We start from the raw sequence: 27,904 nt of genomic DNA, 5'->3' as shown, positions 1-27,904 counted from the left end.
AACAAACATTATTAAATGACTGAGTATATGGTAAGATACAATAGCCTGTTTTATCTTAGGAACCTATAAGTATAGAGATCAAAAATGAAAATAAAGTGAATAAATATTCTCAACATGAATAAATGTACACACATAAATGTCTGCAGGGATTATGTTGTCTTTTAACAACCAGACACAATGGACAAAGTAATTTAAAAATATAAAGCAATTAAGCAGTACATTTGCTGACATGCTGCATTAGCTACATGGCAGGAGTTTTAATTTAGCTTATTCTAATTTCATCTTTGCTATGCCTTTGAAATATATTAGCACTCCTTTACGTGTTTTCCTAAGCCCTTGTCTAAAAAGCTGAACGTAAATGAAGTGAAAGTAGGTACTTTGATCTTCAGTCTTAATGGAAAAAGAATTATACGCATTGTCATATCAGCAAATGATTTCATCTTGGATGTACAGGCTTTGCTGATCCACGGACTGCAATATCAAACATATCTCAAAGCGGTTTGCATAATGCACTTCACATCTACATGAATGGCTCCATGTCCCAAGTACAAGGCTCTGCAAATGATCCTATTTTCGTACTACACCATGCATTTGTTGACAGGTGAGTTTAATTTTTCTTAGTAAACCTAATTTATTTTGTGTTTTTACAGAGTACTTTTCACCTGCATTTCAAAACTGCAAATATTTTACATGTCTTTACATGCACACATTTTCAGACATGTAGAATTTAGCTCTGCAATTATTTGAGAGCGTCTTTCCTAACCTGTCTGCATGTTCATTGGATTAAATATAATTTGACAAGTTGACAAATGCATTCAGCTTTTATTACCAAGGTAAAAATAATTCTTCAATGATGTCATAGTGATTAATATATGTGGATGTGTATGTCAGGAAGTTTGGACCAAAAGTGCGTGACTCATTTTAACACAACTATAATCAGTTGGAGCAATTCCTTTACATTCTAAATGTCAGTGCTGTTTTAATTTCTATTCCATAAGGAAAATCCAAACTTGCTATTCAAAAATAAAGAAGAAAAAAATCTGTGTTTCAGTGTGACAAACAAAATTATGACTGTCTCTTGATGAAAGAGAAGAGTACAGCTGTGCAGAATGAAAGGAAAGCAAACAGAAGGATATCATGTTTATTAATAAGAAAGGGTAGGGGATCACAGTTTTGCAAGAAAAGAGTGAAATTGTTAAGTTAAGGACAGCATTCCATGATTTAATGGTGAGCTTAAAAATTTCTGTGTCACTATAACACATGTCAATGGCTACAAAAATTTTATTGTGGACTCATTACACCAAACCGTGATGACTAAAGAGCAATCAAAAAGAAAGTTAGCTGAGCAAAGGACTGTAAAAGCCACACAAACAACACTTGTTCTGTAGCAGTTTATATTTTCTTACCAATCTTCCTCTACATTCCCAACATGCACTGACCATGACTTGGCTACTACAATGCTTAGAACAAAAAAAATATTACCCTGTGCAAACTTTTGGGACTCTCATAAATTTGTGTGCTCAGAAACCTACTGACTGAGACCCTGCCTGCATGCAGCAAGGTGCTTAGTCAGATGAAAACCAAAATGGTTTCTTTATTTAGGTCACTGAAGCATGCAGCACAGGAGGGATGCAGATTATATCTTGCAGACATCATCTGGCAGCGAAGTTCTTTAGTTTCAGGCAACTGACACCAAAACTCTTATATAAAACTTTACCTTATTTAACCAAAAAGCTAGTAGGTGAAAAAACACAGATTTGAAGTGGGACTTTTTCTCCTCAGTTTATATATTTAATAAGCCTAATTGTTGCATTCTTCGTACTTCATACTCATCCAGAAATAGGGCATCAAGTCTGAGCAGGTCACTCAGGCAGCAGTGGAATGGTTCCTTCAAAGGGTGACCCACCTGTCTTCTGCTCCTAATACTGTAGGGTATAATTAGCCTTCTGGAGGTGTCAGTTTTGAAACTCTTTTCTGTGAAAAGCTTTTCTTTAGAATATTTTAAAAGTTAAACAGCATAGCTTAGCTGTGATTTAGCATATCCACCAATTGACTGCTTGACAGGATGCATGCACAAGGGTTTCAGGTGCGGTTACAAATTTCGTTTGGCACCTGGAAATTAACGTTCCAATATCTAGGCTATTAAAAAATGGATCAATTGAATATTCAGAGAAAAGGAACACAGAAGAGAAAGCATTATGCTTCACAATATCAGAATTGTTTTCCTTTCTCAAAAGTGTTTCCATTCACACTTGTATAAGACCTACGCATCTCAGCTCCCACTCATTGCAGGGCTTAAGTAGCACTTTGGTCTTCATGCTGACCCCTCCCACAGAGGAATTTCAGTCATAGTCATTATGAGCTCGTGGAAATACTTTTCATATCTGTAGTTATTATCCGTTTTAGAAGGCAAAATTATTTGCAAAAGATAACATCATTAAATCCTACTAGTGTTGAGGAAATAAATCACTGCACAGGCATTGTGGGGGCAATACAGATATCCATAATGCAGTCTCATCCCATCTGTGGCAGAAGGAATGTTACCAGTGCTCTGCAGCTGCTGTGTATATGGGCTTCAGTGCACACGGATGTAAAAACTGGTAATAATGCTGCCTTTTGTGTAAGTGACAGAAATGCATTAGCATGATTAGGGTTACTTAGCAGCCTTATCCATGACAGATTAATCATGCTTTTAGTTATAATTAATAAGTAGGTGACTGATAGGTACGTACAGTACATTTTAAAAAACTCTATTCCTCTCCTACATAGACTTTAAATCTGAAGGGCTGCGAAGAAGTTATTTTCTGAGAGGCAAACAAGAATACAAAGAATAGAGGAAACAGGAGAAACAGTCTCCACAGCAGTAGAAGCATTTTATTGGTTCTTAACAACTTTTTTCAATTAGCAGAACACTTCTGAGCTGATTGCTATCATTATATTGGGCTAATGGGCTTTTAACTAACTTTTTAACTAAGTCTTCTGCCAAGGACAGCACCTCTTCCAGGCCTTGGTGAGGACATGGAGAGTTGTGTGATGGGGATTTACAGCAAAGGGTGTAAAAAGACTGGACACCAGCAACCACAGGTCTGCTGAGTCTTGCAAAGGCAGGGAACAGCTCTGTGTCAAGAAATCAAGAATGGTCTGGCACTTTGAGCATCCAAGTAGTACCCAAAAGAGGGATTCCTCACTCCACCGCAAATTGCTTGGGTGAAACTGAGCATGTAGTTTTCTCTCCCAAAGTCACATCTCCTGGGGATGTTTCCTTCCCATCGATTTCAACAAGACTTTTGAGGAGCTGTTGATCTAAGCTTCAGCTAACCCATCTGTAAAGTGGGTGATATTAGATGCCTACGCAACAGGGACGCTGTCAGCGTAAGTGCATTAACGACTGTGAAATGCTCAGTTACGACCATAATAGGAGTGATAGAAGTAAGGCAATAGATCATTGGAACTGGCTTTGCATAGAAACATATGGTACAGAGGAGGATAAACAAGTGTATACGGAGTCTGCTGACAGGTGTGAGCCAAATGTTAAGAGCTGCTTTCCAAACTGAGCAACAGTCAGCCTCCCATCTGCTACCCCCCAGCCTTTCCTACCCAGGCCTAATGCACAAAATGAGGGAAGGATGGACAGAGCAGAGGTGTAGTTGAGATCTCTCAGGTGAAAAGTAAAGAGCTTCCCCTTCTTTTAAGGTCATGTACTTCCAGTAGTGCAGAAGTATGAAGGTACCCAGGCAGCAGCTTTCCTAGCAATGATGAACCAGGTTCCCTGCCTTCTTATTTGCTAGCTAGAAGACCTAGAGATCAAACTTCAGTGCTTGGTAAAAGCAGGTGATCACCCTGAAAACTATTAATTGCTAATTGAATGGCTTAAAAAAAAAAAAAAAAAAAAGAAAAAACATGCAACAAAATATACATTCAGCAAAAATGAGAGCTTTTTTAGCTCTCTGAAGCATTTCTCTTAATTGCAAATTTCTTTGCTATTCAGATATGCTCTACAGTCAGCACAAGGGAATAACAAGGGAGGAGCCAACCCACTCAAGCTGGAAGAAGCAGCTGCACAAGCAGTGAAAGCAAGGGCCCACAGTCCCACTTGAGCTCACTAGGGTGTTTTCTGTGCTCTGAAAAGAAACTCTTTCCTCTGTGCCGACTCTTTCAGAGCCTCCATCCCTATAGCCACATAGTATCTTCATCTGTTCTCCCTGCACTTCTGTCCTTTGAATGTTTCTTCCATCTTTCTTCTCATTTGCTCTGTGCCTCTCCTCTTCTTGACTTCCACATCCCACTCCAAAATTTCCCCTTATAAACTGTAGGAAAAGCTAAAGTAAAGGAAAGGCTAAAATAAGTTGCCATTAAAGATCTCCATACTAGTTTATACTTGTACAGCAGCTAATGCAATAGGACCCCAGTCCTCACCTCATTTCTAAGTTCTGCAGTAATGGATGGTGTTTATTACAATAATATGGATGACTTTCAGAGGCCCTGATTTTAGAACAAGCAATTTAGAACTGATTTTCTAGAGACACACAATAAAGTGTAGGATTTCAGTCCCTTGCATTTCTAAAGTCTAGGCTTGTTAGACTATTTGTACAGCTAGACCCAGATTGTCAGTTCTAGTGATGCCGCCACTACAGGACCTTGTTCTCCAGCTTTCATGAGTAACTGCACAGCTCAGAATACTGCTGCAACCATCATTGCATTAACTCAATGTTCTGCCCAGGTTCTCCTCTCTGTTCATACCCTTCTGCCATTTCTTTGCTCTCTCTCACATCAGATGCACTGCTGATCTCTATTTTCAAGTCCTTTCACTCTCCATCCCTAAATCATTTCTTATTGTTAAGGAACTCACTCACCCCTCCAATAAGTTTGTTATATCAATCTCTATCATACATCTGTTTGGCATTCAGACAAGTGCCTACATATTCCTCCTGGGCGGGCATTGTTCACCCAACACATCCACAGATTCAGTTGCTGTTCTTCCCTTCAACATGACAGTTACAGAAAAGTTCAACCATTAGTAAGATGAAACCTTCACTTAGTGAGTGAACTGCTGCATAGTTGCCTAGTCCTCCCCCATCTGTTTATATCTATCTGTTGTCCCTTGTCCTATGTGTATGTTATATTCTGTCATTAAGGAACTGTCTAATTGTGCTGCTCTGTGCAGCGCCTGGCATAATCTTGGCCTTTGATTATGGCTGTCAGGTATCAAAGCACCATGAGCAACAGGAGATAGCAGCAGATTAATTTACAATCACATGAAATGGCAATGACAAGAGACAGCTGGACATCCCTATGCTGATCTTATTGTTTCAGTTACTCTTTTGCTTGCTATCACACAGGACTAAATTCTTGCATCAGAGACAAAACCTTGATGGGTGGGGGTGAGGGTGTGTATATTTGTGTGTGTGTGTACATGCAATCTAGTAAAAGTAATCCAAGTCAAGCATAAGGTCACAGAGGAAATGGAGACACTCTCATTTACAGACACTTACATGCATGCACACTTTCAAGCGGGGGCAGAAGAAACTCTCCTACACATCAGCTTCAGAGCCCAATGAAAATGCCACAAATTCTGCCTAATCAAGGCAAATGTCTCTCTGCTGTTCAGCAACATCAACTGCCACAGACTCCTCTGCAGAATGCTAAAATAACCCCTTCTTCTTCAGTGGCAGGCTGGGAGCTTGAGGAAACGTCAGACTCTGGCTTATCTGAGAATCTAACAATAAAATGTTCCTTATGATATTGTTTATCAGTAAAGTGTTAAACTGAAAATCATGTATGGAGCAATCTGTTTAAAGATATATTAGAACCCAAAATCTACACATCCTGATTCGCATGCCAGCAACGCCCTATTCCCTAAGCCAAATTTATGGACACTTTTAGTCCCTGTGGTCTCAATATACTCACCTTTATGCCAGTCCCTTTTTCCACTCCAAAAATTAAATTTAAGATTATGTCAAAAGTGATTTTTTTAAAAAAATACTTCAACAAGAGGAAATTTGATTTTCACTCCCGGGAGATGTCAAAATAAAAGCTTCTTACTTTTACTGTTTTTGAAACAGAACATTTTCATTTTCTCTTAAATGTCAGCTCAGGTTTTTTAAACCAAAAAATGGCATGAGAAAAACCAAGTTGTTCTCTTATTTTGAAATGTTGACAGGAAACAAGAACTTTTTTTAGCAGTTAAAAACTATTTGCTTCAAGAATTTGGAACATTTGGAGTGAAAGCATTCAGAAAGAATCATTAGAAATTCTTGTAAGGCAACATGAGGTTTCCAGACTTGTTTAATATAAGAAATAAGAGTCATTCCTTACTCTGAACTGTCTCCAGTGGGAGACAACACAGACAAAGCATGAGGCCAAGGAATTATTTTCCCCATTGGGTATATGGAAACTTAGAGATACTAAAACAAGTTACTTAAGCACAGCTGAGATGGAGATTGTAATACAATGATATATCAGCTAATAATAAAGCAGTGTAAAAATGGAGAAATCACTGCATAAACACTAAGCATATGATTAATTTTCTTTCTTGATATGGGCACAGCAAGACTCTTATTGCTTTCTGAGGTATATTTGCAAAAAATGATCATGCAGCCTAAAATTCATATTTTTCTGGAGCTGAATGAACTATGGCTTGAAGCCACATAAAATCTGTTAGACAAAGGCAGGTCAAGAGGCTGCCATTAGCAATATACCTTCTCCCACAGTAACAGTAAACCCACAGTGCTTCTGCGTTGTGTCAGCTCAGGATCTTACAATCTGTGCCCAGCACTGTATCCTCCCAAGTGCCTGCATAAAGGCAGTGGACGAGGCGAAGTCATCTCCATATTTGTCCCTGGCATGAAGGTGAAACATGGTTAAAGTCCTTTGACTCAGTGAAACCATGAACATCACTGAGCTACTGCTATGCCCAGGGGTAAGCAAGTAGAGCTTTTATGAGCAAAGTCTCTGGGATTTGCTCCTGATCTAGGGATGTTCTGCACAATTTCCAGAACAGAGCTGAGATGATGGTGTGTAGCAGGACAGCCCCTAATGCTCCCAAATGCTACTTTACATCCTAAAAGCTTCTGCATTTTGCTAATATATCTTTTGATATCTGGTGCCTAAGTGAAATCTTGTGGATGTTACAGTCATGTCTTACTTGGGATACATGTCCATAACCTTTTGGTTGTGTTTTGGAATTAAACATCTGGATTATAAAGTGCTACTGCACAAAAAAAGAAGAACCATGTTCATGGTGTGGCAGAGAATTAAGTGATGGGACGGTATCAGTGTGGGCTGTATGGTTTCAGTGAGATTGTATGTATATGTTGAATGCATGCAAGATGGATAAAGAAGGATAAAAACACACTTCAGAAGCAGACAGGGAAGGCAGCTGGAAACCAAGGACAGCTGGAGAAGTACTTAAATGTGATCATTGTGGAGTAGTAGCACAATATCCAAAGAAGCCCCCATAAACCATTTTATCTCTAGGGCTATGAATAGTGAGGAGCACTGTGTAGGAGATTATCTTGGATGCAGAGATTTCCTTTTGAGCCCCACTTACAGTCAGTAAGACTAGTCAAAATTTACTGACTAGCAACCAGCTCAGATGCAAACATGTCTGCTGAGACACCTTTTTGTCTTTTGGTCAGATGAGTCCACTCAATTCTTTTTATCTCTGCACAATATCTAGCACAGAGGGTTTGTTTAAACACAAGTTCAGAAATTACTATAATACAGACACCTAAAGTGTGTGACCCATTACTTGTGTATGTAATAATACTGAACCTGGGAAAGTTCTCTCTCCACCTCCAAAGCTCTTGGGGGAATTAATTATGTTTTTGCAATGTATCCTGGGTAACAGTAACCTCTTCTCCCTGCTTTGGGTGTGTTACACGGCTCCTACTGGGAAGAGAGTCCTGATCAGCATGCACAGCACCAGCAGGCTCTGAGGCAAGGCAGCAAGGTATCCCAGCCCTCACCCTTCTCTGATACGTAACAATCACCTCGTTACCAGCAGCTGCTGTGCTGGAAGCCACCCAGTCACAGAAAACAGCTCTGTTTTACCAGGAGGGGCATCAGAGGAAGAAAACTTCTCTCCAGTAGAGTGTTTCATTTGAGGTTGGGACAGGTATGACTTTGGTCACAAGCTTTATTGGCACACAAAAACTCCTACAACAACTATGAGATAGAGAGCAGATCAGTACTGATGGGGTAGGAAACTTGAGCATAGAAATTTTTAGCAGGGAAGGATTTGACTTTATTTGGTTTCCCCTTGGGGATGTCTACAAATGTGCAGAAGGACATACACTCCCTCTGTTACCACAAGCCCTCAGTTGGCACTGAACTAGAGCCACTAACCTTCCCCTCTTAACCTCTCAGGTTTAGTAGCACGTTAACCAGAGCTATTCAGCTTGTTTGATGGAGCTGACTCACTCAAAGTGGGCTCAGTATGTGGGTAGAGTGAGTTCACATCTACTGCAAAATACCACATAAATATATCCATGGAAAACAGAGTGTAAGTGGGAAGGTTGGGGTGTTGCTGAGAAACACAGCTCCCCAGTATCTCTCCTTTGATATCTCTGTGTCTGGGACTGAACAGCAAATCATACACCAAGATACTGGAGCTGAACTCTTAACATCTATTTCAGTAAGTCTGGGCAGTTTCTGTTACTGCAATTGCAAAGCACTCAAAGGGATGTAGGAACAACCTTGGAGGGTCACACCACAGGTCCGTCTAACCTGTACCATGGGTAGAGTGGCGGCCAGAAGCAAAAGCAAAGGAGTATGGCTTTAGAGCACCCGTCCTCCAGAGGACCTCCCTTCTTTGCCCATCGGATAGACAGGGTCTGAGTCTATATAGTACACTTGAGGTTGTATCTGTGTCTGTAGTAACCCACACTCTTAAATAAGTCCTCTGGCAATCCACAGATAGACCATACAGAATCGGAAACAGAGAGAAATAAGGACAAGGAACAGGATCTGGAGATAAATGTTCTTTTTATCGATTAAGCATACATAAAATCTATAGCGCTGCTGATACACCTTGCTTTAGGGGAATGGCAAGAGAAAGGTTAAACAGACATCTTCTGGATTATATGTCAAATATAGTAGTTGGCAATCTCAATGCTATGTCATTATTCAGGCTAGATGTTTGTAATGACCCATTCTGCTCTTAAAAATCAATAATATAGGAGGTTCAGTTCAAATAGTTCCACTTAAAGTGCATGTTTCATATCACTCTTACTGCAAGATTTTAGTTCAGCCAATGCAGTTACAGAATGGATCACTTTGTACACTACATATTATGGAACCGATTAGTGGTTTTTAAAAGGAAAGGTTACTTTGCCCTGAAACTTGGCAAGAGCCACATGGTTAGCCTTCACCTATTCTCTTAACATTGGAGGAGGAGAAAGCTCTCTCTGTGACACAGCGATCAAGACAAACTCTGATGCAAACAGCCAGCATAGGGTTGAATTTCCTTCCTGCAGAACTTCTGCAGTAATAGCTGATGTAATTGTTCAAATTGTAAAAAATCACAGGAAAACATGGTACTTTTCTCACCCACATGTAGCTAACTTCTATTCATCAAAAGAAATTATCACTTTGCTACCATAGATGTGATTTTTATATTACATGCCCTTGTGAACCTCAATAATGACAATCTCTCAGTCTCAAAAGAATTGAATTGGAGAGCACAGGAGTGGGTTACATAGAGTCAGTCCAGCTACCTCCACAGCAGTCCATTTTAATCTGCTTGTTATCTTTCTCTTCAGGGGAAACTAGTTATTAAACTTTGGAGCAGCTGGCATTTGTACTATCTCTTACTTTAAGTAACGTTTTTCTGTCAGCTTCAAACCATGGCAAAGATGAACCTGAGAAAGTTAACACAGGGTATACACTCCAGCAAATACTAACTTTTTCTTTTCCATGCAACACATGGTTGCATTTGCATTTCCTTATTTACAAAGCATACAGGACACACCATCATGTCTCATCTAATCTTGGGTTTTGTAGTGTTGGACAGCATGGGAGACCTAAATCTGAATGAGAAACAAATATTTCTAGCCAAACATTGCCCTGGTTTGACAGCAAGGGGTGAAATAACACACAGGATGACAGCTATCTTAAGAAACAAGAATTTATCTCCTGCACCTAAGAAGAGTCATCGCCAACTGTCATCGGTGTAAAACAGAGGTTGGCTTGACTAAGTGATGGGGTTTAGATCAGATACCTGACTGAATCTCAGCCCAGCTAAGCCTCACCTAAACTCATCATATCTTTCCAGCAGAGGTGCAGAATAAGCCTATGTAGGAGTTAGATTGCTTTGTCAATAACTGGGTTATGATGAGGCACTTCCTAGTCCTACACTAGAGAATACTGACGTTCCTCTGCACAGATTCCTGCACTATTTCCAATACTGAGCTCCTGCCATCAGTGTCGTGAGCAATGTGTCATGCTCAGCTTATCCATTATCTCCTTGTCCAGGAGGAATAAAGCTCTTTATGTTGTAATCCATCAGCAACTGATCAAGCATAAGCTGGGCTCAGCACTTGTTGTTTCATCCTACTTAGTTTTCTGAGAAGACAGAAAACAAGAATATTTCTGTGAGGTTCATTGACTGGGAAAATGGGTTACAGGGCTGTCCAGCATGTTAGGCTTTGTGGTTCAGGAGCCATGACCCAGATTTATACACAAGGGGGTTGAAGCCCCAGGAAGCTATATGAGTTTCCTGGGAAGAGTAAGGCATTTCACAATGTGACTCAAGGAAATCAGCACAGCAAATGAGGAATTGGAATGAAAGACTTCAGCAGCTTCTCCGAGAGAGGAGCAGCATTTGGTACTTCACCACCAGCAACGGTCTCTGCTCCGGATTGAATCCTCTGCAGGACTTGGGTGCCTGAGCAGTTTTTTCTCACATTAGAGGCTTGAGGAGCTGCTGCCTTTTTTATTCTAGAAGATAAACACTTGGAGCACTACATGATTATTGGAGCAATGACTATGTAGCTCTCTGCACCCAAATGAGCATGCTAAGCAGCAATGAGACATCCAGGTACATCTTCTCTAAATGGGTATGGATACTCAAATTATTTGACATAAAGAGGAACAATTTCAGCTGGAAAGTCTGAAGACCCCTCTCTTCCACTGATCCTGCAGAGGTGTTGAGGGCATTTTAAAGATAAGGGGGAAAACTGCTCTAAATCACATTGGTAGAGGGAATATTAAAAATGTCTCATAATCCCAGCAGCTGCAGTAACCTTGAAGCTTTCAGTGAAGTGGGACATGGGCAAAGAAAGTGGCATTGGTTGTCTCTTAGCTATGGGATTGGTTGTGTGGGACAATACCTTTACAGTCTCACTCCCTTTTGTTTCCTTTATCTGACATTTTCCAAGCACCCAGCTTGTGCAGTGCCATAAATGAGAACAAGGAAGTAGAGATGCTTGTAGTGGGATGGTGAAGCAGAGCGGTGCCAAGATCCTCAGGTGCCACCTGGCTCCCCAGCTCTGGTGGTACTTTGTAATGGGTAGGAAGGTGTCAGCACGGTGCACGTTATTATGCCTCATCCAGAGAATGGTCCTTTAGGAGGCAGCCTGCAGCCAATATCAATCTGGCTGAATAAGTAAGGAGCTTCATGTCATCTGCACATTGCCCCTCAGTATTGCAGGTGGTCTATTCCACTGTGGTCCACAAAAACAAACAACCTTTTGGTTCAGAAGATGAAGTAAGGGAAACAATAAAGTAGGCCAGACCTTTCCTGAAAATGAATATTCATATTTCAGAGACATATAATCGACCTACATGGGAATATACGCTCCAAGAAAAAAAATAGAAGCACATTATTTTATGAGGGAACAACTCCACTGCACTAAAACATCTTTTTTTTTCTGTTTTGTGCAAGTCTGTGTTTAAGGTCTTAGGGGCTGACAAATCTAGAAGCCCAAAGGTGGTATGGCTACCACAGCTCCATGTTCTTGGCTCCAACCAGTAGTGAAGCTTATTCCCAATAGGCACACATACATACAGTAGTTACATATATGCATATGTATATATGCATATGTGCTTGACCAGCTACACAGATCAACACAAGAAATACAGCACTCACACAAATTCCAACAGCACCAACAACCTCATCCTCTTGCCCTCTTTGGCTGAGCAGGATGAAAGCCTGTTATGGGAAAATATACATACATATAGATAGATATATACATACACAGTCTGGATTCCCCAGTAACTGGCCTTATGACACCCAGTCTACCCATTAACTGCCCCTGGATCCCCTGATGTCCCAGTTGCCTCACCCACAGGCAGACACAGACATGAACACACGCACAGTAAGGTCTCTCTGGTAGCTGGTCCAGAGACTGGCATAGAAGTAACTTGACAGTGGTACTGCAAGTGTTTGTGGAAGAGTTGCTGTGCCCAAGGATGCTTGCCTCATGCTGAAGCTTACAACTGATGGTAGAAGCCTGGATGTTCCCCAGAAGCTGGGACTAGACACAGAGTGAGCACTGTAACCCAGGGCAGTCCTCAGCAGTGATTCAACAGCACAGGATACATAGCCCCAGAGGCCTTGGATGGGTTTCTCACAGCAATTGAGGGCAGCATCTTAATTTTTAATCAGACACTTGCATTATGACCAGTGTAATTTGTTTACAACCTGCCTGAGAGTCCCTGTAGTGTCTTTAGCCAACTTAAAAAGAAAAAAAAGGACACTGCAATATAACCGCATACATTGGCAAACACTACGGTGCCTTTCATCAGCAATTCTTCCAGGACTGAAGCACCAATGTTTCTCCCAAATGCTTGGAATGGGAATTACCTGAGGTGACTTTGTAATACCAGCTGACTAGTGCCAACTTTTAAAGTGATGACTACTGTGTAATCACAGTCCTTCGACTGGCATTTCAGCTTTCTTCAATTTGTTTCCTTTTCCCTTTCTTTCCAAATGCAAATACATGTTGCTTGCCAGATTTCTTCTACAGAATGTCAGATCTCATGATACTGAAATAAATTGTATAAATGAGCTCTAAGCAACAATGTTCTGCCTTCCTTCTGCCATAGTCAGCCTGATCTATCCTCGGTCTCACAACTACAGAAGAGGAATGAAAGCCTCTGTGTCAAATCTGGCACAACTAGTGTCATGGCTTCAGATTTGAGTGTGATAAAGTTATTAGTGGCTTACAAAGTTGCCATCTCGCAGCTGAACTGTTACTACTGTGTGCAGGCTTAGCTGAGGCATGGATTTATCAGGCTACTGAGAAACAAAGGGCACAGTTTGCTGATGCTTCAAATCATCTTAACCTGGCACAGAGGTTAAGTAGAAGCAGTCCTGCTCACCAGTTAGTGCTGTCTGGAGGTTCTCACCTCTGTTCTTCCCTTGTACTGGTACTGGCCATCATGCAACAGCATAATGAATCAGGTCCATGACTTTATCTCACCTGAGCTATCCCAGAACAAATGAAAACAGAGAGATGTTTGGTTTTAAACTAAATCTGTTCCTTAATCCTGGTTATGGCATGGTTGTGCAAATGCTTACAAGGAAATTGAGGACAAGAAGGTAAGAAGCAGGAGGAAAGCAGGACTGTCCCCTCTGTAGTGGTACTGACCCAGAGTGACCATGAACCTTCACCATAAGGGGACTGCAGTCCTCCCACTGGGGACACCTGCAGTGTCACACATGTTCCTGGTTGCATGGCAGAGGAATTCATACAGAGGTACTGAACCCTCTTTTTCCCCCTTTCCCTGTCTCCAGCTGTCCTTAATTGCAAGGTAAAACACACTGGATTAAACTTCTAGAAAATCTTCCTGAAGGGCAAGTTAGGTTTACATTATGTGTCAGTGTCTCTGTGGTGGCTCAATACAAGGAAATTTTAATAACAGATATTTAAGGTCTGGTTTCTACACTACAATCGGTCAAGTGTAGCTCTGCTCACAACTGTGGACGTACACTGTTAGGAAACAGCTCTTAGGAAAGACGCTTTTCAAAATGATAAACAAAATACCTACTCTTATTGGTTTACTCTACTTTTCATAGGTTTTAAGATTTTCTTCCTGTGAGCAGCATCTTTTTTCAGAGAACACAACACTATCTGGAAGAGTACAAAGTTATCCAGCTTATATACAGCAGTGTTCTTATACTCTGGTTGATATTTCCCACTGGCAACATAAACCCATTTATTTCTTGACTCATCCTTTCATTACCTATAATCCCATTGCATATATTATTCATAGAATAATATGAATTCAGAAATATATATTGGTGGTCTTTTTTTAATCATCCTCAAATAAATCTTATTTTTCCCCCCACTCTTTAAACCAAGGGTTTTTTTCCAAATTAATTTTCCACTAAGGCTCATTTCATTGCTCTTTGACTAATCTGGTATGTTTGGAGCAGAACAAGGAAAATATTCAGGTCTATTTATATGCAATTAAATGGAAGTGATATATCCATGTCTTTTATAGATGGCTTTAATTTTCCCTGTAAAAGCACCTTACCACACTGAAACTCTTTGCAAAAGCAAAGTATATTTCCCCTGAATGAAAATTTAAACTACCAAAGTACCAACATACCAGATGGGAGTCTTTATTACTTTTTAGTACATACCAGCTCTTTAGACCTATCAGTGCTGGTACACAGAAATATTAAACTCATTAACAGTTAGAGAGATCTGTATACAGATACATAGCAAAAAACTTAAATAAAATTGAGACTCTGTGCTTTGCAATGGTATAACCTGACTCCAAGAAGTATCCTAGTCTGGTAGGCACAAAGTGGCCCCAAAGTTGAGGTCCCGCTCCTCTGTAGCACATCTGGTATGAACTTAGGCAAGTCATTTTTACTGTGTGCCTATTTTCTCTAAAGTAAAATGGGGCTTCTAACACTTCCTAAAATTTCTCTGATATGCAGGATATTCTTTGCCTTTATGACTTTTTGGAAATCCTTCTGACCAGATAACCTCCCTGAGCTATTTCTGCATCAAGCATGTGACTTCTGACTGAATCAGAGGGTTTAAGTGATAGTGAATTTATCATGTCCCTAGATCAATTTTTCTAATGTTTAAATACAAACACTGAGTCTCATTTTAGACTAAATTTGTCTAAATCTGACCCATTCTACAATATTAAAATTTTATTTCTTACCACAAAAATAATCTTTGCATAGACTGTTGATGATCACAATCTAGTAATTCTAAAACCTTCAATATTTACTTTAATAATACACCCACTACAAAATAATTTCTACTTTGGAAGTGCAATACAGAGAGATTGAGCCTCTTTGAGCTCTAAATGTGAGACAGGGCATCTTTCAAAATTCAAATTATTCTCCTATACCTTTTGGATCCTTAGTCTCTTATTTGGGACAGGCACTCTTAGCACTTTGATTTCTTTAAGTGAAGGAAGAAGCCTTCCAGACGAAAACAGTCTTTGCTCTAATCTAGATGGAATTATCTGTTAATCTGTCCAAGGCCTTTAAATAAAAGCTACCTCTTCCAAGTCACTTTTGCTCACCACTGAAGAAATACAAAGGGTATTAGGGCTATCAGGAGACTAATCTCCATTTAATTTAGTTAATTTCCATATTTTAAATTTCTATTTCTTAAGCCCTGATTGCCCATGACCCTTCTAGTTAAGAGCTGTCACCCTGAAGGATTTATGGTTTATTCCTGATAGATCCCAGATTGGGTTCTCCCCATTTCCATCCCTGAATAAAATTCCAGATGACTTTTGATTAGCTCTTCTCTTCTTTCTTTTATCCCGCCTTATCTTCCCTACCACGATCACATCCCATCTGCTCTCTTCAGCACTGCCAACATCTCCCAAATGACGCCAGTCTAGATGGGATTGCAGTGCTAAAAAAGTCTTCATCTCTGGCAAATATCACTCCTACCTATACAAATAACTAATTATCTGCTTGCCCTCTTTGTCTACATGCTGAGGAAGAAAGTAACCAACCAGACTGCTGTAGGAGTCAGACAGATTTCTCTCTCACTGAACTTCTGTCCAGTACTTTTTTTTGCACAAAAGAAATATGGAAATTGGATATCACAGACCCCTGATCTTTTTGTTAACTTTAGTCTCATTATGTCAATAAGGGGAAGCAACATGGAATAAAATGGCCCTTCAGATGCCATTTAATTCATAGTCCTGCTTTGTTAGGCTCCCAGGGCCAGGGGAGGGTGCAGAGTTCCATATGAAGAGATCATAATAGCAGTGGTTTGCCAAGATAACCAACTATTCCAGGGAGTTCAGGTCTGCTGCTCTGCCACAAACCTGGCTTTTCTCCTGGGAACTTTGTCACTCCAAGAAGAGACCAGCTAATTGCATCACCATTTTCTCTCTCTGCATGTAGCTTTAATTCTGCAGCCCTAAGCTCTTCCAGGTTTGCAGCTACTGAGAAAAGCATAGAAAACAAGTATATATTTTCAAGGTACTAAAAGGAAGTAACTTCCAACATGGCTGCATTTAAGGGAAGAAAAACTTCTATTAACAGTACGTGGATCAACATGTGATGATGGAAGCACTGATTTCTCTCTGTCACAGAAACCACATGTCTGTTATCAGATAAAACAACTGTCTCTGTAGACCGGGACACATGAAAGAATTATCAAATGATCCATCGTAGCTGTTCAGATGTGTTTTCTTTGCCTTCAGGAGAGGATAGCACTGCATGAAGAAGAGCACATTTGATGCTAACTGACTTAAATGTAACCAGGGATTGAGCAAGTATTTATTTGAGGGAAAAGGTATCCAACAGAGTGTAATTCAGTGGTCACAGTACTCTGAAACAAAAAAAAAGTGTGATTATTTTCTCCAGATATACTCTTTTTTTTTTTGGCCCAAGTCTTTTCAGTAAAGACAAGTCCCCAGGGATAGGAGCACTGTGCCAATGTCACTACCTGGATGATAGCTAAAGCCATAGGCTACTTCAAGATTTCAGTTTTTCTTAATAATGTATGAAGGGAGTTAACAGCCTCAGCTGGGGAGTCATAAAATGTAACTCTCTGATATGAAATGGTTTATGGTGCCCAACAAGAACTATTTGTACCTCACAACAGACATGTAGCTTAAATTGTACCCTCTCCATGGATTTTCTCCCCAACTGGATGCAATTGGAAGGTTTCTTTTTCCACCCAGCTGGGAAACCTTTCTTGAAAGGCAAGGGTAAGGTTCATTCTTTCATATCTTTTCTTACAAAATATGAGTAAGGCAGGGAAATGGCAGTGCCCCTGTTTTAGAAGGAGAAATACAAACAGATGAGGATGTAAAAAATACTACTGATATATTAAATCTGTCAGTTTTCTCAGGCAAAAGAAGAAAATCATGAAGATCCTCATGAAAATACAGAGAATCATACATTGTCTTGCCAAGAAAAAATTAGTGTGGTGAGCCCATTTTACTGAACAAGCTGGGAGTTAGCTTTTAAGTGGAAAGAATAAATGTAACTTCACCCAATTGCTTTATTAGCAAGCAGCATATGATCCTAATCTTTTAACGTGTCCAGAAATAAATAAAAAAAAAAAAATGCCAAGATAAATGCACAGGGCCAGCTATTCTAAAGGGAGTAATGGAAAGTATGACTCTTAAAACCTTAATGGATGTTTCTGAGATTTCTACAGTGGCATATAGATATGTTAGATGAAACAGATTTCAGTAAAGATTATATGATTTTATGACGGCTAAAAGAGAGAACTGTTCATAAAAAACTCAATGAATTGTGCAACATATCTTGAGTATCAACACAACTCATCATATCAGTAATTAGAGGCATACGATTGCATCAGCTTCAAGGGCAGACAATTCAATGCTCCTGCTACTGCTAAGAAAAGCTTGATATTTAATGTGGGAATCACACTGCAAATGAAGGAATCCAAAACTACATATGTTCATTTCCATGGAAATGCTTTGCATTTGAATTCTGCTTGAAAGATTACTTGCCTAAGGATTTTTCTTGAAACTGCTTATGAAACGCCAACATGTAAGTCATCCAGAGAGGATGCTGTATTTCAGGGCATGTCATATGAAGCTATTTCAGGTGAATGATGATTTCTAGCTCTGAACCTTGGGCTCATTAGCCCTCCAGATTTTCAGAATGTGGCTGCTCTGTGTTTTCTAAAAATCAGGCCTCTAGAAGTACCTCTGATTGAGCATTCAAAACTTACAGTATGGATCATCACCAGACTTTGAAAACCTCATCCAAGTCCTATCTCTGCCGCCTTCTTAAAATATTACCATGTTCCCATAACCAAAGTATCTCTGTACCTCTAACAGCCCTGTGCTGCAGAGAAGAGCTATCTCAGCTCCCATCTACAACTCATAGGAAAATAAGGCACTGATAGTCAGGGTGCCTTACTCAAGACACAAGTAAAAGCCAGGCAGGGAAAGGATTCAAGTCCAACACACCCTCATACCCTTCCTCAAGCTAAACTAATGCCCTAGTTTCCTCTATATTCTATAGGTTTTTTCATGATTACTGAATTTCTCTGTGCTGTTCTCCAAAGATGTAATCTGACTACAGATTTTCTGTTGAAACTTTCTTGTGATAACTGCAGCTGAAGCCTTGATATCATTGTTTAAATTTATCCATCTGAAAGCTTCAGATGAATGTTATTATTCTGACAAGAGTTTTTCTAGACAGGGTTGATGATATTAACTGAAGAAGAGAGCCACAAATGAAGATTTTAATCAAGATTAATACCTGCATTGTTAAGGGTTGACAAGGTGTATGAACAAAGTGATGTTTTCATCTATTAAATCTTTTGGTCCTAAAAAAAGAACCAAGGCTTTGGCCCTACCTCTGTTTTGATGAGTGTGAGAGGGCTTTAATTTGGTCGGGTAAGCAGAGTGTTTGTCGATATTTCTGCCCAAAGACAAGAGGTAAAACTCTACTGGCAGAATCCCTGGATACTCTGCAGAGATCCTGATACTGCTGTGCACTTGCATTTAGGGTCTGTGTTTCTGAGATAATTTGAGTCCCTGAACAGCTGGTTATTAATTAGAAGGGGGGCGAAGTCTGTGTCCTCTAGTCAGTGGCCAGTGTTGGGAAAGAGAAACTCTTGAGCCAAGGTCTCAAAGTACAATCTAAAGGTCTTTTTAGACTGTTTCCATCCCTCATAACCGATAAATTAATTCAGTGATCCGTCCCTGAGCTTGATGCTGATAATTGCCTCCTACCAATATCTTCCCATCGGGCATGGGGTTCTCTTTCTTCAAGCATAAGGTACCTGCATCTGCTCCCCCTGCAGCATCTTGCCACCTCTCATATTCCAGCCTGGCACATCCAGGTGTCTGCTGACAAGACATGGTCACCATGTAAACAGCAGGGGATCAGGGAAAGGATCTGAGGAGTGAAACAAAGTGAAGAGCTGAGCAGAAAAAGCTCAGATACAAAGGGAGGAGAGCTGAGAATGTTTTGGAAGGTTGTTAATTTTGCTTTCCAGACTCATCCAGTAGTTGACTTGAACATGTCAATACAAACTCTTTCCAACTGAATCCTTTAAGCTTTCTGCCTCCAAGTTAAAGAGCAGACAGACATCTGCCAGACAGCTAAGGGGAGAAACTTTGGCAGAGAAAAATGGAAAGGAGCAGCTGAGGTCAGAGGTGTGGGTTTATATGGCAAGGTTTTAGTAGTGAGGGAGCTGCAGAGGTGCCAGAAGCTGCCCCCCATGTCAGACGGAGCCTGTTCCAGCCAGCTCCAAGACAGACCTGCTGCTGGCCAAAACCAAGCCCATCAGTGATGCTGGTAGTGCCTCTGTGATAACATATTTAAGAAGGGGTAAAAAAAAGCTACATAGCAGCTGTGAAAGAAGTGTGAGAATATGCAAAACAACTATGCAGACACCAAGGTCAGTGAAGAAGATTTGGCTGGAGAGACACTCTTTCCTGACAGATGACCTGTTTTATCAAGTTTTTGGACTCATAAAGCTTATCCCTTCTTCCTCAGATGTTTCCACCCCCTTTGTTGATGTCAAACTAGCCATGGTTGTAGCCATAGTTCAAGGGCATGAAAACCCTTGATAAGAAAATAGAGGAAGGGGAACAGGACCGGGTAACTAGCAACAAGACCATTCACAACCAGCTGTAAATATTTCTGAGGGTGACAAGGAAGGACTGAGGTCTTTAATCCTTTTCTCTCTAACCCTCACAACCATGTGGATTACTGAGTGGAAATCGCAGTCAGGTCACAGCGAGACAGCGAATTGCATTTATGGACTTTAAGAGCATATTCAGCCTCTCTGCAGCACTGCACACCTTTGCTTTTTGTAGGCTTGCATAGGAACTTGGTACTGAAGTAGGTAACCCCAAATGATTTGGAAAGTATTATGCGCACATAAACACAAGTAATTGCAAACCTGTCAACATTTTTTTAAAATCTTCAGAAGAAAATTTCTGCAAATCTCCACCATTAATTGACATGCTTTTTCTTCTACAGCATTTTTGAACAATGGTTAAGAAGACACAGGCCCATGCTAGAAGTTTATCCAGCAGCGAATGCACCCATTGGGCACAATCGAGAAAATTACATGGTCCCCTTTATCCCCCTTTACAGAAATGGAGAATTTTTTAAATCCTCAAGAGAGCTGGGATATGACTATGAGTATCTGCAAGAACCAGGTAACGTTACTATTTTGGGTAAATGTCAAATTTGTTGCCTATAACCTGGAACATATCTGTAAAATGAGAAGATATTAAAAAATCCTTCTATTCTAGATTTTTCCCTGAATATAGTCCCAAATTGTATCTCCTTGTTTTCACATTTCTGGTCTGATGTAGAGTCAGTTTGATACCATTAGAAAAGATCCAACCAAAAATCACTCACTGACAACAATACTATCCTAGCCTATTAAAAGCAGAATCTGACCCAAATGGTCAGCTTGTGATCAGAACTGGGGAAAAGAAGTGCTGGATTTTGAGTCTGCCATTTGCCCAGCTCAGCTGTTACACTGCAACACAAATGGGAACCAGTGGGATTTTCAGATTTCTGGACATGGTTTTAAGGAGGCCAGATCTAAAGCTCTCTTTCTGGTTTACAAATGTAATCTGATCCCTTAAATACCCAGAGTAAAATTCACTGTGGCACCAAAGGCCAACAGAAGGTCTGTGCAGCACTTGAAACAGTGATCCATTGACTTTGTGCTTGCCCTATGGTTATTTATATGAACACCACTTATTTCATAATATTCATTTCATTTAATCAAATTAATTTTGCACTGTTTAGTCATGGTTTTGACTTGTATTGCTGTTCAGAGGTACTTTTGACTTGGGCATCTTGGCCATCCTCAGGCACAGGGAGGACAGAGGCCTTGGGGCTGTAGCTGATGGGGAACCTCAGGTAGATCTGGACTTGGGATCATAGTAGTGGACCTCATAGTTTTGCTTGAGTATTACCAGTTTCCTTATTGTTTAAAGGAAGGGTTAAATTCTGTTAAAAATAAAATGTTGCCTGGAACTGAGGATTGCTCAGATACTTTGACCTCTGTAAAACTGGGCCACTGGAATGATCAGACACGTTTCTTATGTTCAACACTGCCAAAAGCTACCTGTGATGTGGGATGCAGTTGCCATTGCAAAACATTGGCCACTGAACAGGTAGGTTACTGGGCATGTTTGCTTTTCCTTTTTGAGGTAGAAAATATTCCATGAATATGTCTCTTCAGTTAAAAGGCAATTAAGAGCTGAAAGTCCAATAACTCTGTAGCAATAGCACCAGGGACATTTCAGCATTGCTAACATTCTCATAGCTTGCCTTTTGTCTTTATCAAAACAATATCAGTTCTCAGGACATCCCTGCTTTTCTGACAGAGTTTGCTTACTAATGGGGGCGTATGGTTTCTGCATAGTTGATAAACTGGCAATCATTCATTTATCTTATTTGTTCACTTCTCATGTAAAATCTAGCTTGTGATTTACAGTCATCCAGAAAACACTTTTTTGACTGTTTTATGTGTAATAAAAGAAATCTGCAACTCTCTAGTATAATTGTTTAAGGCTGTTTTAGTACTATAACCCAGAGACAGAAGTCAATATTTTTCCTAACATGTCATAATCAATTTGGTCAGCCCTAGACAGAAAATAATCTAATAAATCCTTCAAATATATTACCAAAATAACTATTTTAGTCTTATTAGTAGCATTTTTGACTTTTATTCATGTTGCTGTAATTTAATTCCTGATTAAGACAAGAAATATTTATACTCATTTTTAATGAAAGCTATTAGTTTCCTAAACTCACATTATTCCTAGAATTGTACCACTCAGAAGAAGTGCCAAATGCTGTGACTTTCAGAAATACCGAGTCCTGAATTGGTACTGCAAAAGGAAGCAAATGGTAAATTATTTACCATTAAACAATTCACTTTTGTTGCCTCCTGGTCTTTCCTTTTCCCAGGGGAACACACAGTCCTCAGAAAATGAAATTCCTATTACATTCTGCCCACGATTTTAGCACAGAGGCAAGGAAAGTAGTTCCTTAATTATTCTGAAAGATCAACACAAAGAGTGAAATCCAACCTCGTTTAGAAAGTCCAGGTAAACCTCACATGTTGCTCAACCCCTTGATAATCTCACTGAGAAGAGAGCTTAAGCTATTTCTTATCTGTAGAGTAGAACTGGTTACAAATGGAAAATGTCTGGCATCCCAAAATGCAGATATGGAGTTTCTTGGTAGTCTAATATTTAAACCCAGATTTTCTCCAGGTAGGAATGCTGAATCCCTGTTCAGAGGAACATAGGAATAAACAGGAAATTCTTGGTAGATGAGCTGAAGCAGGAAAGCCTGCTGAGCTTCCCTGAAAGCTCTGGTGTGCTCAAGGGAGAAGAGAAAGTCTGTGACTGGTAGTCAGGAATTACTAGATAAATAGGGAAAAATTACAAGGAAAAAAAAATCATAGCAGTAAAGATCTGGGTGTCAAGAAGAGGCAGAATTTCTGCAGATCTTCCAAATGAGGAGTAGGAAAGGCAGAGGGAGAGGACAGGACAGAGTGAGGAATGAGCACACAAGACCTGGCTCCGTCCTGTCCTCAAGACCTGGCTTGTTTGCTTTTAAAGGGAATAGCTGGAGGAAGGCATCAAGGGCAGCAGTTCTGAGTTACAGCACCAACGACTTGGTAGAGTTGAAACAAGACTACACAGAGCATGATAAGGCTGGTTACGAGAAATAAAACTTGGAAAGAATCCAATGACAAAATGACACTTTAATGTTAAATTATATTGTTGCTATTCCCAGGCAGAAAAGCTGATACCTGGAGCCCTGCTTTTCACTGAAAGGCAAATCAGTGTGTGACAGTATGTAGTTATTTTAATTGCAGCTTCATTAATTTTTACAAGTACAACAGCCCTGAAGCAGAAGTGGTCACAAACAGTGTCCATGGAAATCCGTCCCTCAGGAATCAAAGACACATGTCAGAGTCTAGTTACTGAGGAGCTGCTCTGAGAAGAATCCAGAGCAGACACCCAGCTTTCCTTGGCATGAGAACCATGAACTGTAAAACTACCACAACCCACATGGCTTACTGAAAACGAACATTTGTTAGCATCAATAAAAAAGATTTGGAAGACTAACGGCACCACCTAGCAATAGCTGTCAAAACAAATTTCTATGGCAAGAGCTATTCCAAGCACTTACATTTAGGGCCTGGACTAAGGTTGGTTTTTTTTTTCTTTCTTTCTTCCAGAAATAGGAATACATAAATTCGTAGATGCAGCCTTGACTTTTCCCCTGAAAGTCTCCCTTTCTCAGTGGGAACAAGTTGATGACCAGTACATGTGTAGCTGGGTGATTCACATTTGTTTTGAAAAGCAGATAGCTACCCTATTATAAACCCAGGAATCTAACTATCAGTTGCAATTTTTGGACACCTCAACTAAAGATCTTTGACACTCAGGGTAAAGCGAGGGATAAGAACATTGTGATTACAATGTAGAAGGCAGGTTGCTCATGCGTGTTGCAGGAAGAGAGCTCAGATCCAGAGTCAGACTGCAGCTCATTTCTATTTCTGGCTCTTCAGCAATTTGGTTGCAAAATCACATCCAGGCGAGTAGAAAATGTGGCAGCTGGCAAATATGATACCAGCATGGAGGGACTCTGTTGAGTCTCCCAGCTCAGGAACACACACTGTTGGCCACAATGTGAAAGGCCGGTGTTATGCATGTAAGAGCCTATGATAAAATAGTGACAAGCACAATAAAATGTGGATGCTGGGACAATAGAAAGCAATTTAAGGTGACAATACTTGAGAAATGATGGCTTGAGAAGTGGTTTACATTTCTGAATGAAACAGAAGATGAGAAGAGAGCATTTTGTTCCCTGGTTTTCTTCAGGCAGAGATAAGGTGTAGATTAAGGTTAATTAAAACAGAAGGAGAGAATCAAAGAAAACAGGATGTAAAAATACATTTCTCATAAAAAAGAGTGTGAGCAGATATTTTAATGATTATGTAATGATGCTTAATGGAGGAACAGAAATATGGAATTTTTTTTTCTTTTTCTTTTTGCTGGGAGCCATTTAGGGGTAGAAAACTATCTTTTGGTGAGTTATTGACACCCTAGTAGCATTTAGTGTGGTGATATCAGGTATCCTCTAGCCAGATCTCACTTCTTTTTTCAGAAATATATATAAGTAAACTGTGAAAGAGTGCTTATGAAGTGCAAGAACACTGAGGCTGCCAAACCAAAAATAAATATTGTTCTATAAATGCACTCAGGAATTTTTGATTTATCTCTTCTCAGTTCTCCAAAGTAATCAATTTTTGCCAGTAATCCACTCTGCGGGTGTGCCATCATTGCCAGCAAGTGGGCAGGACTCCACAGCAATGTTACTATGCAGAAGTAATAGGTGGAGACAACTCTGATCAACTTCAGCACAGAAAAAAATAATTATAAAGCTGTTGTTATCCATGCAGAAGTGGTCTGATTCTTACCACATGAGACAGCCTCATGATGAAGTCTTGGTCGTAGTTTCCTGATTTACCCACCTTGCACCGAAGACAGAACTGAAAGGGAGCAGCCTGAGTTTATACCATTAGATACTGTAGCTCTACCATAAACAACCCACTACCACCCATTGCACAGCACCTCTTGCAGTCCAAAGAATCGACTATGGCTTACAGTCTTCTTCAGACTTTCTCTTATTGTTGTCAGAAGAGAACATTACAAAAGACTTTCCAAGCTGTAATAATGAGGAGACTCTGATGAAATCTGTGGGAGCTGTGAACTTTCTCTCTCTGTGAAAGCAAGTAATCCTGCCTTAAGACAGACTGAGAGACTCCATAACTTGAATCCTTCTCAGCTCATCTTCCTAGATTTCATTGTGGAAGTCTCACTGGTACTTCCTTTGACCACCCAGAGGGACACAATCAGTGAACCATACACACACAAGAAATGGCAGAAACCGAATAGAAAGAACTTGCTCACCAGGATAAGAAAAAATTTTCAACATTGATCTAATAAGATGTGTTTGTGCTGCCTCAAGGTTTGCTTTAAAACCTAATGCCCATTAACTATCCACGTTAAGAGTAGAAAAACATGTCAGATGGAATAGCAAGACCACAAGCATATCACTGGGGCTATGGCAATAGATAAATGACAGAAATTTTGTATTGTTTATTTCTTGGTTGGCCAGAGTTTTTATTCCTGATTTGTCAAATTAACCCTGGAAAGACCGCCATACCCTAGTTTACATAGAAGGAATATCTAAAATATATAAATATTCTTTCCAAAAAAAGTTAAATATTCAGGTTTTTTTTTTTTCATCTTTGGGATCTATTATATCAATAATGTAGTTTGACATTACCACAAAAGGAAAATCTCAAGATCCTCAATAATAGATTGGCCATAACATGTTTCTTCTTCAATTATCATGGAAAGTCCACATTATTACCCTAAATATAGGAGACACACATTGCTTCACCTTAAAATTACTGTTGTTTCCTATCCTCTCAATGACATCCAGCAACCCCCACAAAATAGACTGCCTGGTATTATAAAATTACATTAAATTACATTTTAAAAGAACAATCTGATGTATTAAGAGTAAGAAATGATTTGTTCCTGTTACCTAGAGCTAAGACTCTCTTTGAGAAGGAAGAGTTGAATGCTAAGACCATGGCTGAGGTTAATCACTGCTATTTTCCTACCAGAAAGAGCACCATGAGGAGATATTGCTGGTATTAGTCACTAGTAGGAGGGTAGATACCAAGCACTAGCCTGACCTGGCTTCCTCTTGCTTTGTCATGAACCTTTTGACTGAACGGGCAGTTTTAATTGATGTTCATGGAAGCTTCCAGGAAGGATTATAATTTGACTCTAAATACTGATATAAAAGGAATGGAATTGGCACTGGCTAATGTCTCACACAAAGCAGCTATGTGTCATCCCCCCCACCACCACTCCCTTGACACTTTTCCCAGGTAGTCATCAGCAAACACAGTTATTGCACTCTTGGGCCTTGCACAGTTAGATATTAAAGAATAATGGTAATGGAATACTTGAAATCTCAGTTTGCATGACTGGCAGACAGTCCAGTCATAAATTTACTGTTGTGTTAGAGTCACAGATTAACAGATTATGGGGTCACCTAGGGTGCTCCATCCTCTGACACCCAGAGTTGCCATGGCAAGTTTATGATAATAATACCAAACACCTTTTGTGCAGCAAAAAGAAACAGACAGTAGATGCCAGGAGGTGGCTTTTGGCTTTGAGCTAATTACAGAAACTGTACAGACTGAGGCTGAAAGCAAGAGAAGGGCATGTTTGACTGATTATCAGGATATAATGAAATAGATTAATCCCTTCTGAAAGGCCCTGCTGTGAAATATGACATCTCATCATCTGAAAGTCATCTTATGTTTTACTGGGAAGAAGATATAGCTCAGACCTCCAACAAATATTGATGGAGGAGACAGTTGGTTCAAGGACAAAATACAAATTTAAGACATCACTTAGAAAACCCTCATATCACAGATAAATTCTGCAAGGAAGAGAACTTTGTCATAATTATTTTTCCGTAACATTAAAACAGTATCAAGTTCCTGTTACATATCAGTTTTCTTTTATCATCAAGTTCCTGTTACATATCAGTTTTCTTTTATCATATGCATACTCCAGTTTAAATCACCAGATTGTTTCCAATTTAGATATGTTTGCAATATAAACATAAAAGAGCTGAGTTAAAATACATTGGAGTTACAAAGTCAAGCACACAAAGTTGAGAAATGCCAGCATTAAAGTTCTTTCTATAGTCATAATTCACCCTCCACCTCTACATGTATGCATTATCTTTAATTTCACATTTTTTTTTCCCCCAGACCACCACCTCATTCACTACACAGCATAGACAGTGTTCATTAAGAACCAGATGTCAAATACTTTTTGCTTTTGGTTTTCATTTTCTCAGTTAAGCGGTGTGTAGCCTTATGGATGATTTATTGCACACTTTTAAAATGCTATCCTGAAGATATTTCCTCTAACACTTCTCTTTGGTGACAATCACTATAGCAGCTGAGTCCAGCAGAAATATTAATTTATATTCACAATACAAAGGATTCAGTGAATGGTACTGTCCTCATTTGACAGATGAGAAATGAAGGATTAAAGAGATAATGTACCTCATACCCAGAGGTTTGTGAGGGTTCACTCTGAAACATCAAGAACTTAATTTTTTTGTAATCTTAGTTTTATATAGCATTTATATGTCTAATAAGGTCAGAAGTAGAAGGCTGAACATGCAGACTCTTGCAAATGCAATCTCAGAATACAAAATTGGATTAACTGGAAAACAAGGACCAGAGAAATAGCAACCAAACATTCCCCAATGTGAAGCTGAATTGTAGGAAAAACAAACAATGTTCATCCTAAACTCAGCCTAAACCAGAATTACATCTCAGAAAGTGACTCAGACATCAAGAGGTAAGGATAGCTTAAC

General features: G+C 39.7%; 1 protein-coding gene across 1 annotated transcript in view; it reads left to right on the top strand.

Moving 5' to 3' along the window:
- TYR (tyrosinase) overlaps positions 1–27,904 on the top strand; it is a 50,913-nt gene that overhangs the window by 21,507 nt on the left and 1,502 nt on the right. Inside the window, exons 3-4 of the mRNA XM_074861060.1 lie at positions 454–601; positions 20,417–20,598. Of these exons, the coding sequence (XP_074717161.1) occupies positions 454–601; positions 20,417–20,598 (330 nt within the window). The remainder of the gene's footprint in view (positions 1–453; positions 602–20,416; positions 20,599–27,904) is intronic.

The sequence above is a fragment of the Strix uralensis genome, chromosome 2, assembly GCF_047716275.1.
Source record: "Strix uralensis isolate ZFMK-TIS-50842 chromosome 2, bStrUra1, whole genome shotgun sequence".
NCBI lineage: Eukaryota > Metazoa > Chordata > Aves > Strigiformes > Strigidae > Strix > Strix uralensis.
This window is presented reverse-complemented; position numbering and strand designations above follow the sequence as displayed.